At 47.0% G+C, this 13,534-nt stretch overlaps 1 protein-coding gene across 1 annotated transcript; it reads left to right on the top strand.

The window, feature by feature from the left end:
• Window positions 1–7,316: 7,316 nt before the first annotated feature.
• On the top strand, window positions 7,317–11,365 carry LOC143125623 (transducin-like enhancer protein 3-B; the record flags this gene model as incomplete). The annotated part of the gene is given in 5 exon segments (XM_076287253.1): window positions 7,317–7,755; window positions 8,501–8,722; window positions 9,440–9,540; window positions 9,855–9,918; window positions 11,321–11,365. Coding segments are annotated over 4 exon segments (234 nt in total), but the record flags the coding sequence as incomplete, so codon positions are not given.
• Between the last annotated feature and the right edge of the window lie 2,169 nt (window positions 11,366–13,534).

Genomic DNA, 13,534 nt, shown 5'->3' with positions numbered 1-13,534 from the left:
TTTGCCCTGGGTAGTGCATTGCTTAGGGACCATGGGCAGCTGCTGATAATCGTCCCTATAGGACTCCGACTCCCCGTCCACCCCTGCGATTCCCTCCAGGAGCTTGCAGGCAGCGAGACAGAAGCACCTTCAGCACAGTGGCAGCTCCTCTTGATGGCCACTTTCCCCCTGAGACAAACACGGCGGAGTTAATTAAGATGTGCTTAACCTCATCTGGACTTTTATGACATGATTGACTACGCAGTGACGGGGACGGCGTTCCGCGGCCGCCTGGCCGCCTGGCCGCCTGGCTGGACGGCCAAGAGTCTCTCAGGCGTGCTGTCACAAGGCAGCCCTTTCACCTCCTGATGAGCTGGCCCTCCTCGAATGCCATAAGTGGCGGGGGGTGGGGGGTTGGTGGTGGCTGAAGAGGGAGAGGGAGGCTGTGTTTAGTGCAGAGACGCACACGCTGGGCAGTTGCGCTGCTGCACAGGAGAGATGGGTCTTGGGCAGCTCTCCAGCTTGGTGATAAGTGGACTGCAGGGGAAAAACCTGATAGCAGGATAGCAGCACTCAATGAAGTCAACAGATTTGCAGGAAGGCGGGAGGTGAATGGAGGTGGGGGGGGGGGGGGTGATGGGGGGGTCAACAGCATGGCTTTTAAGAGCGAAGCTGTTTTTTTGAAGTATCAGCACTGAAATTGTTTCTGCTGCATCTCAGTAGCGTGATATGTGTGAGTGTGTGTCCGCGGAAACAGGATCTTTGCTTGCGAAGCACTGGGTAGATGGGTAGATAAGCACTGGGTAGGATAGGTAGATAAGCACTGGGTAAGATGGGTAGATAAGCACTGGGTAGGATAGGTAGATAAGCACTGGGTAAGATGTGTACTAGGTAGGATGGGTATAAGCACTGGGTAGGATGGGGACTGGATAGGATGGGTAGCCTTCCTAATGAATGTAGATGCAACTCAGTTGCAGAAGAGCATCTGGCCCCTTACTTGTTAGGCATATGTCTAGATGTCATATGTGCACTTAGGTGCAGGAACCCTTTTGATGGTACTATATGGGCAGCTGGATAATTCTACATTTTGATCTTCTACTAAGACCTGGTAGTGATGGCCTTCATCAACGTTCAGGGGACTCCAAAGCATTTTCTAACTCTGAACACCATTCTGTGTGACTTTTGTTCCTTAAGGAATTGCTGTACAGGGAGTGTTTAAACTCCTGTGACCTGTTGCCAGGAGTAATCTGTGAACCATTTCACATACAGAGCAGAACAACAACCACATCTCTGTGTGACGCGCTGGAAAAATCACAATACATTTGAGAATAAACCGACCTTGGGTTACCCGCCCTGGCGTCATCCAATTTTCTTCAAAGCCTCCGATGGCAATATAGCTCTGAATAGCAGTGCACTCATTTGATAAGGCGTTTTCAGACAAACAGGTGTGTGAGTGGCAGGAATGGCACAGTGAGCGGCGGATTGTGTTTGTCACGAGCTGCAGCTTCTCGGCGCGCGGCTGTTTTGTTTTGCCTGGTGTGCTGTGGCCCCTTGGTGTCAGTGTGGTTGTCAGGCTGGAGTGCGGGCCTGTTTGCACCACGGTGAGTCCTCTCACTGTCCCCTCAGGCTGGAGGGAGGTGGGCTGGCGCTTAAGCCCACAATCACTCGTCAAACTGGAAGTGACACCTGCTGTGTCACACTAGGGGGGGGGGGGGTTGGTATGGAACTCCAGGGGCGGCCAAGGACTGGGCGGGGGGGGAGGGCGGACTGAGCACCACTGAATGCCTTGTCTGCCTTTCACACACAGCAGTGAGCTTGGGGTAGGGGAGGGGGTAGGGGGTGGGGGGTCCTGTTGTTCCACAGGTGTGGTGAAAGCAACACGGTAAGTACAGCCCTTTGTGTTGCCTGAAGCCTCAATTGTCCTCAGGGGGACAATTTAACCAGAGGCACTTTGAAGTGTTTACAACGTGGAGGAAAAACAGGAAGAAGGCAGGTGAGCTGGGAAAACAGGGAGAGGAGGAAGGAGAGGAGAGAGAGAGGAGGAGGGTGGGGAGGAGAGAGAAGAGAGGTGGGGGCTGGTGGGTGGATGGGTGGTGGTGGTGGTGGGGTGCAGGGGCTGAGTAAAAAGAAGGCTCCTAAAAATTCATCTGCAAAGTGATTGAGTTCTCCTTTTTTCCATTCCCATCCATCCCCTCCCCCAAAAGAATACATTAACAACAACAATGTTCATTTGGGAGCTTTAGAAGGCTTTTTAAAACAACATTTCGCAGGTGATGAACAACAGTGAGTGAGCCCAGGCGCGACGATGAGGCACTGCACGGTGCGGAGCGGAGCAGATAAACTCTGAAGAGCGTGTGTGGGTGTCGAGTGAGAGCATGTCGGCTCTATCACACCCAATCCCCTCTCCACATTGCCAGGCGATAGCTGGGTTGGCACTACAGCCTGGGCTCTGGCAGCGCTGAGAGGTGCTCCACCATCACACCGCACCACTCTCGCACTCAGCCCTGGAGGACAGGGGGCTCTTTGTTGACCTGCTTTTAAAGCGCGGCACTTGTATTGCAATCACCAAAAATAACACCCCTCCTCTAAAGAGCCTCCGCCGCTTGTCTTTTCAGTCACGTACCGTCGGAGCGCATTGGGAACGTGCATAATGTGCATTAAGTATTAAAAGCATCAAAAAAATTGTGCTCATAATAAATGTCTCAAATACACACAGCTGCTGTCTATGCAACTGCTAATAGCTTGTCTGAGCCCCAGGAATGCGATATTTTGTCTTAAGGGAATAAACAATGACTTTGTGTCATTAAAGGAGGCACATTGTGAGTGCTGGACTCTTGCCATACACATATCAGCTTGATAAAGTCTAATGACAACTCTCAAAATATACATTTATTCTGAACAGCGTCCCAGCTGGAGAGGATAAGACTTCGCTGTTTCGCCGCCATTCTCTTGTAAATGCATTAAATTGCCCAGCGGAGTGGAAGACGTAGCCATGGCAGGGGTGGTACCCAAAACCAGAGTGGCTCTAGCTATTGGTTTCTCTAATTATGTGGGTGAGAGCCCATTGTGGCTGCCTGAGGAGCTCTTGTACAGCCTCTCCTCACTGTTTACCTGTAGAACCTTAACGAATTGCTCTGAAAGGCAGCTGTGTTTTCTAAAGGCTTACAGGCCACAGGTTCTCTGAGAGAGTTTTGCCTCTTTTATTGGAGGATTAGAGCAAATCCGGCTATCCTGATAGGATTCGGAGGGGGATTCCCTTCGAGATGGGCTTTTCTCTGGTCACGTTAAACCTGACTGCCCCTGCCGTGAACCACCGTGGTGCCGATCCAGATGCACGCCGCCATTTGCATGCATATTTTATCCTTCCGGCATCTTCCATTCTCCAAATACATTAAATCTCTTGGCAACAAGTGAGCTTAGACAATGCCACTTCTTGTGTTTTCAAGATATTGCTAAGTGGCTGTTGATGTCAGAGAATTAGAATTTTAGACTGGTAATTGGCTCCGTTCCCTCCCATGCTTGCTGCATTCAGCATACTCTGGGGCTCCAGCCAAAGCCTCCATCTTTTTGTTTTGCGACACTGCTCATGTCTGTGTTTGTCCCTTTTGATAACGCCTTTCATCCTGTTTGCATTGATTACAGCCTGACGAGTCACCCTGATACACTCCGGCCTATTCATCCCCTGGCAGAACAGTGGGCCCTTTGTGGGCAGGAATGTGTCTCTTTTCAGGGCTGAGCCCACGTATGAAAGCATGTCAATAATCCTGTGAGAGTGGCCCTGCACAATACCAGCCCATCACGGATATAAGGCCCTCGTTTTCTGCTCCACTAACAAAAAAGGCCGGGGTGGATGTGCGCATACAGTGAAATGCACCGATTCCTGACTAGTTGGAGATAATCCCCCCAGCCTGTGTTTAGAGCCTCATTAACATGCAACCGTAGTGAGGGAATGTTTGTTGGGGGTTGGAGGGGGGCTGCATACATAATCTGTGCAAATTTGCCAGGGACACTTTCAAATTAATGGTTGGGTATCCAACTGGGGGGTGGGGGGGGATCTTAGCTCTCAACCTCCGTGTTTGTTTGTGGAGTATGATCTCTGGTTTAAAAGGAAATAAAAACTTCTGTCAGAACACTTCAGAATGTATAAAAGCCAAAAAACATCCCGCACAGAAGCTTGGCTGGAAAATGGTAGTTTGTGAAGAGTGGGGTACATTAGTGCATAATGCAGGACAAAGTGGAGCGGAGTCTGTGGCAGCTACTAAAACATTAAAAATAGACATCTGTTCGATTTATTTTGTGTGTGGATGGAGGAGGCAGGTGGTATCCATAAGGCTTCCATGGTTAGCCAGTTGAAAGTAGGCAAAGAGCGAGACACCATTGCCTTTCTGCAAAGCATTAAAACCACCTCTGCAAATAGCCGTGCGTGTATTGCCTTGGGGTGGAAGTTTCACAGAGACTGAGGTTTCAGTGTAAATAAACAGTGTGAAGGTCTCCATGGGTGGAGGGGCCCTCCGTGAGCAGCGAGCCCCAGTCCTTTGTTGCCTTTACCAGCACTTTCTATTGAAGAGTGTGAAGGGTCGTCTGTGAAAGATTAGGCTGCTAACTGCTCTCTGCTCTTGTGTTTCTCACACCAGCTTCAAGGCAAACTACGCTGCAGCACTTCAACAAAGCTTTTTGCTTGTGAAATGACCACAATCATCACATATCAATAATAACATGCGTTCTCATTGATCAACTAAACGCTGAACACAGATGAATAAAGATGAGGTGTACCAGAATACAGAACACAGCTATCTAATTGATTTGTGAAGATATTCTGGGCATCATACCTGCTAAATAGCAAAGATACAAGAAACAATGTCAACCCCCAAACAACTCAGAGTTCAGAGAGATTTATTCATCACATACATAGTTATATTAGTATATAACAAGATAGTTATATTATATATAATTCAACTGTTGAAATCCATGCTCTTCCAGTTTCCTCTACACAGCATTACTCAATGAACCCATTCCACCACGGGGGTTGTTGTTCTTGCCATTAAGAGGGCCCACAGGCCATGGCGGTCCAAAGTTCATGATTTTAGATGCCTAATGAAAATGATCCTTCTCATTACGGTTCTGCGAGAATGACTAAAGCCGCCTCTAAATATAAACATAAACGATTAGAAACACATATCCCAAGGTTTGGGAAGGTTTAACAAAATAGTAATCAATTGAATATAATTTCAAAACACTAAATCTATTATGATGTTGGCTTTTGATCATTCCTTTCACTTTGCGACTCAAGGAACGCCACCGAGTACATCTAACCTAGTAGATCTAATGAAGTACAGCCCTGGTGGAATAACTATACTATGCAGTTTGATGTTGTTCTGAAAAATAGTTACCTAATGAAATTGGATTTTTACAGTCTTAAAGGCCTATTTTCTGATATGAACAAGTGAAGAAAAACAATAGAAAATAGTCAATCTTCTCTAATAGCATGTGTAAGCCTTAGGCAATGTGTGGCTATTGGCCCATGGGTGATGGGTGAGGGTGCTGGCTTTGGAATTCACAACAAGCAAGCAGATGAATGCATAATACTTGGCCTACATCTGATAACAAACTCTTGAGTTAAAGCAACCCCTTTCTTGTCTCTTTTCAGAATGAAAGCAAGCAATTGTAGGCTATAGGCTACTCCACCGCCAGTGTGATTGTTCCAACACCCCAAATATCCCAGACCTCACCATAAAAATATTCAGTAGCATATGCACAACTGTTAGCACTAGTCTAAGCCAAATCTAAGCCCTTCTCAATTTAATAGGCTACATTGGCATTCATAACCGTATCTACCTCACTGTCAGCCACAGGACCACTGAGCCAACCATATGTAGGCTACCCCAACAAAAGCATGTGGCATAAAGGTTAACCACTAACACAAATGAATAAATATGCATATAGGTAGTCTGTGCACTAAAGCATAGACTAGTTAAGATATGTTTTGGTCTGCTTACAAAAAAATCCCTAAACAAATGAAGACAAAAACATTTGGCTCCAATGAGCCATGTTTGAGCGAAATAAATGCTTTGTTTTGCGGTAATACAAATGTATTCATAGACAAAAAAAATCAAACTGATATTTAGCCTCTACTAGCTTTTTTCTCCTTTGTTTTATGCAAGGCTCTTTTTACCACATGGTAGTGACAGATTGTTTGAGCTGGAAGGAAAAGCCATTCGAAGCTAATTAAGCAGCCATTCCAAGCACTATTCGCAGGCAGGAGGCTGAGAAGCACAGGCATTTGTCAGCGCTAGACCCCGCGTGGTATTGATTGACAACATGGGTTTCTGACTGACAGGCTTTGCTCATTCTGACCAATTGCAAACGAGCCAGTAACAGTGCTGCGTTATCATTGGAGAAAACGCACTGAAGAGGAAGACATACCCCACGTGGGTGAGAGTAGAGCAAGCGACACGTGATTGGTTGGTTTCCTCAGGCGCAGACATGTTGTGCCTTCAATGGCGCAGAGGCTATAGACAGCACGAAAGGAGTAATGGGTCGATAACACAAATCTGACCTTTATTGTATACACCTAACCCACTCCCACTATTGGGGTTCTGGACAAATATTTAGTCGGGAGAAATATGACAAAGATCGCCACTCGAATTCTGTTCAAAACACTGGGTAAACAAAAGTTTCGCATAGAAACAGCTCATTTTAATTTAGCTCTCCTGTACTACAGTCATGGTAATGCACACTATCCAGGTCAGAACAATGTGAAACGCACGCATGCGATGATTGTGTGTTTCCTTGCAGTGTTGGGAGATCTATGTGTGAAGTAAACCGATGCACCAATATTTGCCATGTGAATGCTGAGCTAACCTCGGCAAACTAACCTGTTCTATTTAATCTTAATTCGAGGGCATTTTGTGCTGTAGTTTACCCACATAAAGCATTTAGGCAAGCCTGCGACATGATGTTTGGCAGCCAATCTTATTATTTTACATCTTATGCAATATTCTGATTATTATTACGGGACAACCAGTAATGGTCATCTCATCTCTATGAAAATATATTTCACCTGACTATATTTTAGAGATTTGTCCTCGTGTTGACAATTGTCATTGTTGAAAGTAAGCTGTTTGACCGGGGAGAAACCTGTTTAGATCCAAAATGGCGAATATGAGGTCAGATATTTGCAGACCAATCGACGGGCTCTGAGGCGATGAACCCCACGTGGGAACCTATTCCCCATTGGTCAAGAATAGCAAAACTCTTTCTCTGAATTCGATTGGCTTGTACATGTCGTTCTCGCGGCAGTTGAATCCTCGTGTCAGTGGGCAGTCTGTGTGTGGTACTGCAAGCGGTGGAGAGACTGGGCAGAGTGAACGCAGGCGGCTGGCATGCTTGAATGTCAAACTTTTCAATTTCTAACCTCTTCAAACTCACAAATACGGATTTTGTGATCTACACCCTCTTCACTTTGAATAACACGGGACCACCAAAGACATTTTTTCTGACCAGCGGACAGCGGCGAAGACACAATCGACTGCTGTCCGACGTCCAATCGGGAAAGCAGTCTCGAGGCGATTCGAGCTGCTCCTGCGATCACCACACGTTCAAAGGAGCTCACATTGGATTGTCCCTATCTTCCGACTGTTTACTATCTAGATAGTTATTCTAACCATAAAGTCGCGACCATAGGACTCTGACGGTTCTAACGTTACCTTGCAAGGAATAATTGCTGTTGCCTACTCGTAATCGTGGACGGAGGTTGAGGCGTTGTGGAGACAAAAGGTAACGTTAAAGCAGAAGATGGCTTTCAGAAGATTGATTTGCTGCCTGATAGCAAGGCTACTGTAAAGTAACAGCATTTACTGTTGTCTAATCGACACGAGTCAGTTTGTTACAAGTGGTATTTACAAAAATAGCCTTAGTAGAAACGTCTTTGATCCTTTTTGAGATTGAATTGAATAGATACTCGTCTTTGTAGATTGCTTCGCTGACTAGTTTCCCTCCACTGGGTTTAGTTTAAAGTCAGTTTTGCTAGTTAAATGAATATTGCTTTCATTTACACAGATTTAGCCAGCTTAACGTTAGTTGTTATAGGCTAACAGCTTTGAAGAGGTAGCGTTAGCCAGCGAGCTATAGCTCTGTGCCATTTTGCGGCTCACTGAATGAGTAATAACGCTACCCTGGTGCATGTTTTACCAATATTGTTCTTATTTCTTGTAGCGGTTTTATTTAAAGCATTCCAAACAACTCATCTGGTTGTCTAAAATGGGTAAATATCTAATTGAGGTCCATAACATTCAGCGTGTTTGCTTTAATTGGCAAGGTTCGCGCTGTATGTAATGAACCGAATCAACATGAATTGCTTGCATAGTTGTCGCCTCAACTGACTGTTCCTTCCCAAGCAGTCTCCGTCCTCCAACGAAGAGTGGCTGTTTGTGGTAGCAATTTTTTTTTATCTGTGCAATCCAGCCAACGCTTTGTTTTGTATTTCTTTTTCTTTTCCTTTTTTCCTTCCGCTGTCGTAAAGGATAAGGAGATTAAAAATCAGCCCCCAGATCGAAAGAGCAAAAGGATTGGGTCGAAGAGTGTTTTCCTCCGACTGAAGACTGGGCTTTGTCCGAGCGCCTGTGTGTGCTGGGAGGGGTGGCGGGCCGTTGCTCATCTGCTCGGATTACTGGAAAACGCCAGATTTCCTGGATTTCCCCTTTGAAAGGATACATTGAAGATGTATCCACAAGGCCGGCATCCGGTGAGTTCTCTTTGATTTAATATACATTATGGCAGTATGTCTGCGTTAAATTAGCTAATTACCCTGTCAGCCATTAGCGCGTGATCTGCACTTCATCTCTTGCCTAATGTCTATTGTGGATTGTTTCGCCGTGTTGGCCGTGAGACGTTTCACGACGCAAGCTAGGGCTCACTGAAACCAGAGATCACCGTAAACAAAAGATTCTCAGTCGGGTTAAGAGCGTGTTTACGGCATAAGCGTGGCCGTTCTGGTTGACGTTACCGTCTGAGAAATTGTGAATTCTTATCTGCTTCTATAATCTGGACTGTGTCATTAAGGAAACCTTTGAAGCGGAGCTTAATTAATTTTTTCGGGACTACAAGTGTTTGCAGTGCTTTACGGCTTTATGGTGTCTAAAGATACCAGCCCCCCCCCCCCCCCCGTGCCCGTTGTGGTGCACTGACCCGTCAGAGAGAGCACTGTTGACTGATGGTGGTTATTCTCACCAGTATAAAGAACAGACGACAGCCAAGGCTCAGGGGAGGCACTTCTGTCAAGCCGCTTGATATTGAAATCTTTGAAATCGTTCTTGTTTCTTTAAAAAATTGAAACCATCAGATTAAACTAGTTTTGTCTTAATTGTCCTTGCTATGCTTAGCCTACACTCGCACCCTTCACACCAGATTGTGCGTGTAGGAGTGACTGTGTTCTAATTGTAATGTCAACACTACATTTTAGGCACCTCACCAGCCAGGTCAGCCTGGATTCAAATTCACGGTTGCAGAATCCTGTGATAGGATCAAAGACGAGTTCCAATTTCTGCAAGCCCAATACCACAGGTAAATGAGTCTCCTGACCACAAAAACACAGCCAAGTTTGTGAGGCACAATGCAATAGTTATGGCTCACCTGTTCATCACTTTAATCATGATTCATATGTCATTATTAAGGTCTCCTCTGAAATGTAGCTAGTTCCTCATCGTTGCAAGTCGCTTTGGAGTCTGCTAAATGAAGACATTAAATTTGTGAATGTTATATGTAACATGGCGAGTAGTGACAGAAAAAATAGATGTGTAGAGAAGCTTATATCCTTGTAAATACAGAGACATATCATTGTTTTTTTTTTTTACATTTTTTATCCCCAATCCTTTCAGTCTGAAGGTGGAGTATGACAAACTGGCCAACGAAAAGACAGAGATGCAGCGCCATTACGTCATGGTAAGAACACTAATCAGAGCCCTCGTCCTTGTTTACATCCATGTTGCTGTGTGTGCAAGTCTGCCGTGTTCAGTTCAGCAGGAGGTGGTTGTTTACAGCCTCTGCCACTTATCAGACTGATAGTTTGTGCTCAGCCTGCACCCCTGCACCACTATTTAGCTGCTTTATTTGTGTATGTAAGTGGAGATTACGCAGCGGAGGGGGGAGAGGTGGGCTGGGGTAGGGAGGTGTGAAATGGCAAGAGGGTCAGATGTCCAGCAGGGCTGATGTCTCATGCTGGCCCCAGACTCCGGGTCTATCAGCAGGGCAGCAGTGGCCGCCTCCACCCGCCCCTGCCCTACCTGGAGGGTAGGTGTTAGTCAGGGTCCCCAAGTCTCCATAACCCCCCACAGGGCCCTGAATAGTTATGTTAAGCTAGATTGTTAGCATGATCCATGCTTGTCTTTAGTGTGCTTTGAAAATAACAATGTGTGTGCTTTTGAAATTTTTTCAGTATTTTAGGACCTTGAAGTGGTGTCACAACATATTCAGAATAAAGTATTTGTCAAAGCAAAGCAAAAAAATCTAGGCAGGGTCTGATTTGTTCAAGGGCTGTTGCATGGAACATAAATTCTAGTAATCAGTTATGTAATAGTAAATGCTTGGTCTTGGCTTAACCAAGTACAGCTCTTATCTGGTGTGTGTACACACAAGGATTGACTTGACACAGTGGTACTTTTGTTAAATATTATTTTTCGTCGGAATGTGGCGCAGGTTATTCTAAGAGCTGGTGTTAGATAAACAGGAAGAGGTGGCTCAAATGCTGATCTGTCTGGTTTAACCACAGCTGCTATTTACTATTGTCTCTCTGGGTATTTCTCTCTTTCTTTCTTTCTCTCTCTCTCTCCCCTTTTCTTCAAAGACTTGTTCTCACAATACTGGCTTGCTCTACACTAGATTGATGCCCTTCATAGATTATATCTGCTTCATTTGTGCTACTGTCACTAGTCTTAAGAAGAGAACTGTGAAATTAAGTAAGCAAGCCAATAGAGAGCCGTAAGCCTCAGGCGGTAGAGAGGAACAGAGCTGCATGGTGACCTGCCGAGAGAGAGAGAGAGATAGAGAGAGAGAAGGATTTGATGTGTTAATCAGTAACTCACTGGGCCAGATAGTTCCTCTCTCCGTCTCACTCTGGCTGTGAAGTAAGATATTTTTGACACGCCGCTGTCCGCTGGGCCCAGGGAGTGGCGGCTCCGCCAGCACTGCCGCCGCCTACAGCCCTGCACGGATCAGAGGGACAATATGGCACTGCCATCTCAACCGTTGTGAAATGCTGAGGTCTTGTCTTGTGTGTGTGTGTGTGTGTTTTTAACATTTCTTTTTTTTTTCTCTCCTCTTCCTCTTCCTTCCCCTCAACCTGCAGTACTATGAAATGTCTTATGGGCTCAATATCGAAATGCACAAACAGGTATGTAGCCTACTCTCTTCCTAAAGCTCAATTATGTGTATGCATGTGAGAAATGTGTGTGTTTGTGTGTGTGTGTGTGGTGAGGGATACTGAGTTCACATTGGTGTCTGAGATGGCCAGCGTTCTCAGTCTGTCATAGGGTGAATTGAGGAGAGGCACCATCTTGGGCATGACCGTCACCTCCCTCCTCTGACACACCACACTCTCCCATACACACCAACCAATTAGCACACACACACACACACGCACGCACGCATTGACACACACAGACAGACAGCCACAGGCCAGCCTGAGCCAGACTCTGAAAACGCTGACAGGCTAACAGCACACAGGGCTCTGATGGAGCTGCTTTGATAAGATTAAAGTGAAGACTTTGGCAGGCCTGGGGTTGAAGGGAATGAATACACTGCTGCGGACAGAGAGAAGGACGGTGTGTGTGTGAGGGGGAGGGAGGGTGGGAGGGAAAGGAGCCAGCAAAGATAAAACCTCATTAGGTCAGCTGCTTTGCAGAGGAAGTATTAATGAAGCGAAGTTGGGGAAAAAAAGTAATTGGTGTGCAAGTCCTGTGGCAGGGTCTCGTCCTCAGTAGTGGATGACGGACTGGATGAGCAGCACTAGTTAAAAGGCTTCTCTAGCAAGGCCCCCACGGAGGGCCGCCGAATCACTACCAGACCCCGGGTATCCAGTAACATAACACAGCAGCCGCCGCCGAGCCCTCTGAATGGTGATTTGCTGTTCCGTCGCCCCCGCAGGTCGTGGAGGGGTAATAAATAAATAAATAAATAAATATGTAAATAAATAAATGAGCAAACGGTGGCGGCGATGTCATTAGCGGGTGGGTTATGATGTATGGGGGCTGCTGGGAAGGGCAGCTCCTCAAGGGGGACTTTATGAGCTTCACCCCAAGGCCCTGCAAGGTTAATGGTGCCTGTGTGTGTGTATGTGTGTGTCTGCGTTCAGGCTGCAGCTGATGGGGGCGGGGGGGACTGGAACAGCATGCGTGATTCATCAGCCTAGCTGTGTGTGTGTGTGTGTGTGTGTGTGTGTGTGTGTGTGTGTGTGTGTGTGTGTGTGTGTGTGTGTGTGTGTGTGTGTGTGTGTGTGTGTGCGCCACCAAGCCAGATGTCTCTCACGGTTCCAGATCCTCTGAAAGGTTTTGTCAGGCATGTATTTCCAGAGAGAGAGGGTGGGTGGGTTGGACTGGACTGAGTGAGTGTGGTAGGAGCTGAAGGTAAAGTAGGTGCAGGGGGGCTCTCGGTAAACAGGTTAATCGACTGGCCTGTTTTAGAGCGCGCCTTTTGTTTATCAATAAGCCTGATGGAGTTGACTGAGGCGGTTGAATAATTCATGCCCCCCCTACACACACACACACACACACTGGAAGAGTGTTTGTGATGACATCAGCTTGGAGTAAACACTCGGCTCTCCTCGCACTATCTGGGTTGCTGGGAGGAGGAGGAGGAGGAGGGGCAGCAGGGTCGAGAGGTAGAGGGAGGAAGAAGGGGTGCGGGGTGGATTATGCGATGCAGGCGAGCACATTATTTTCCCGCTCTGAGGATTTATTTAGCCGTTGAAGGAAAAATGGGCAGCTAAGTCCTCGCCTTCTCCCTCGTTTGGACACGCAAAGCCGGTTTTAGAGCCGGGCCGTGACACTGAGGAGCAGTGTGGTGGAGTGTGGCGTGGCGGGATCCATGAATCAGCCACTTCTCAAACGGAGCGTAGAGCAGAGCAGAGCAGAGCAGAGCAGAGCAGAGCAGTACGGCCGGGCAAGGCTGCCTCGCCTGCAGCTGATTTGTGTTTTGACAGCCATCTTATTACTCAGGCACGGGGCGGAGGCTAATTGTTGTAGCCGGGTGTCAATAAGATATTTTAATTATGGTCGCTCATTAGGCTGCCTCGACACAGTTTGAGCGAACGACCCCGCCCCCTCCCCACATCCTTAGCTTGTCGCCCCCCCGCCCCCTTCCCTCCCTGCCTGATTCGCTTTCTCTGCAGTCTGTGTCTGAATCAGGGCCTGCTGGGACGCGAGGGCCGTGTTTGTAGCCGCGGTGTTTTTCTCTGGATGTTGTTGTGTTTACTCCGTTTCTCTCCCTTGTCAATAGCGAGCAGCCTGGGCGAGCATGGAAGCTGCTTCATTAAGGACAGCTCGGTCTGTGAGGCAAACGCATG

This window comes from Alosa pseudoharengus, unplaced genomic scaffold (genome assembly GCF_046254945.1).
Source record: "Alosa pseudoharengus isolate Yale_2024_CS ecotype anadromous, Long Island Sound unplaced genomic scaffold, YU_APseudo_1.1 YU_APseudo_1.1_scf_16, whole genome shotgun sequence".
NCBI classification, from domain to species: Eukaryota; Metazoa; Chordata; class Actinopteri; order Clupeiformes; family Clupeidae; genus Alosa; species Alosa pseudoharengus.
Note: the sequence above shows the minus strand (reverse complement) of the source record. Positions and strands in the feature narration are given on the sequence as shown.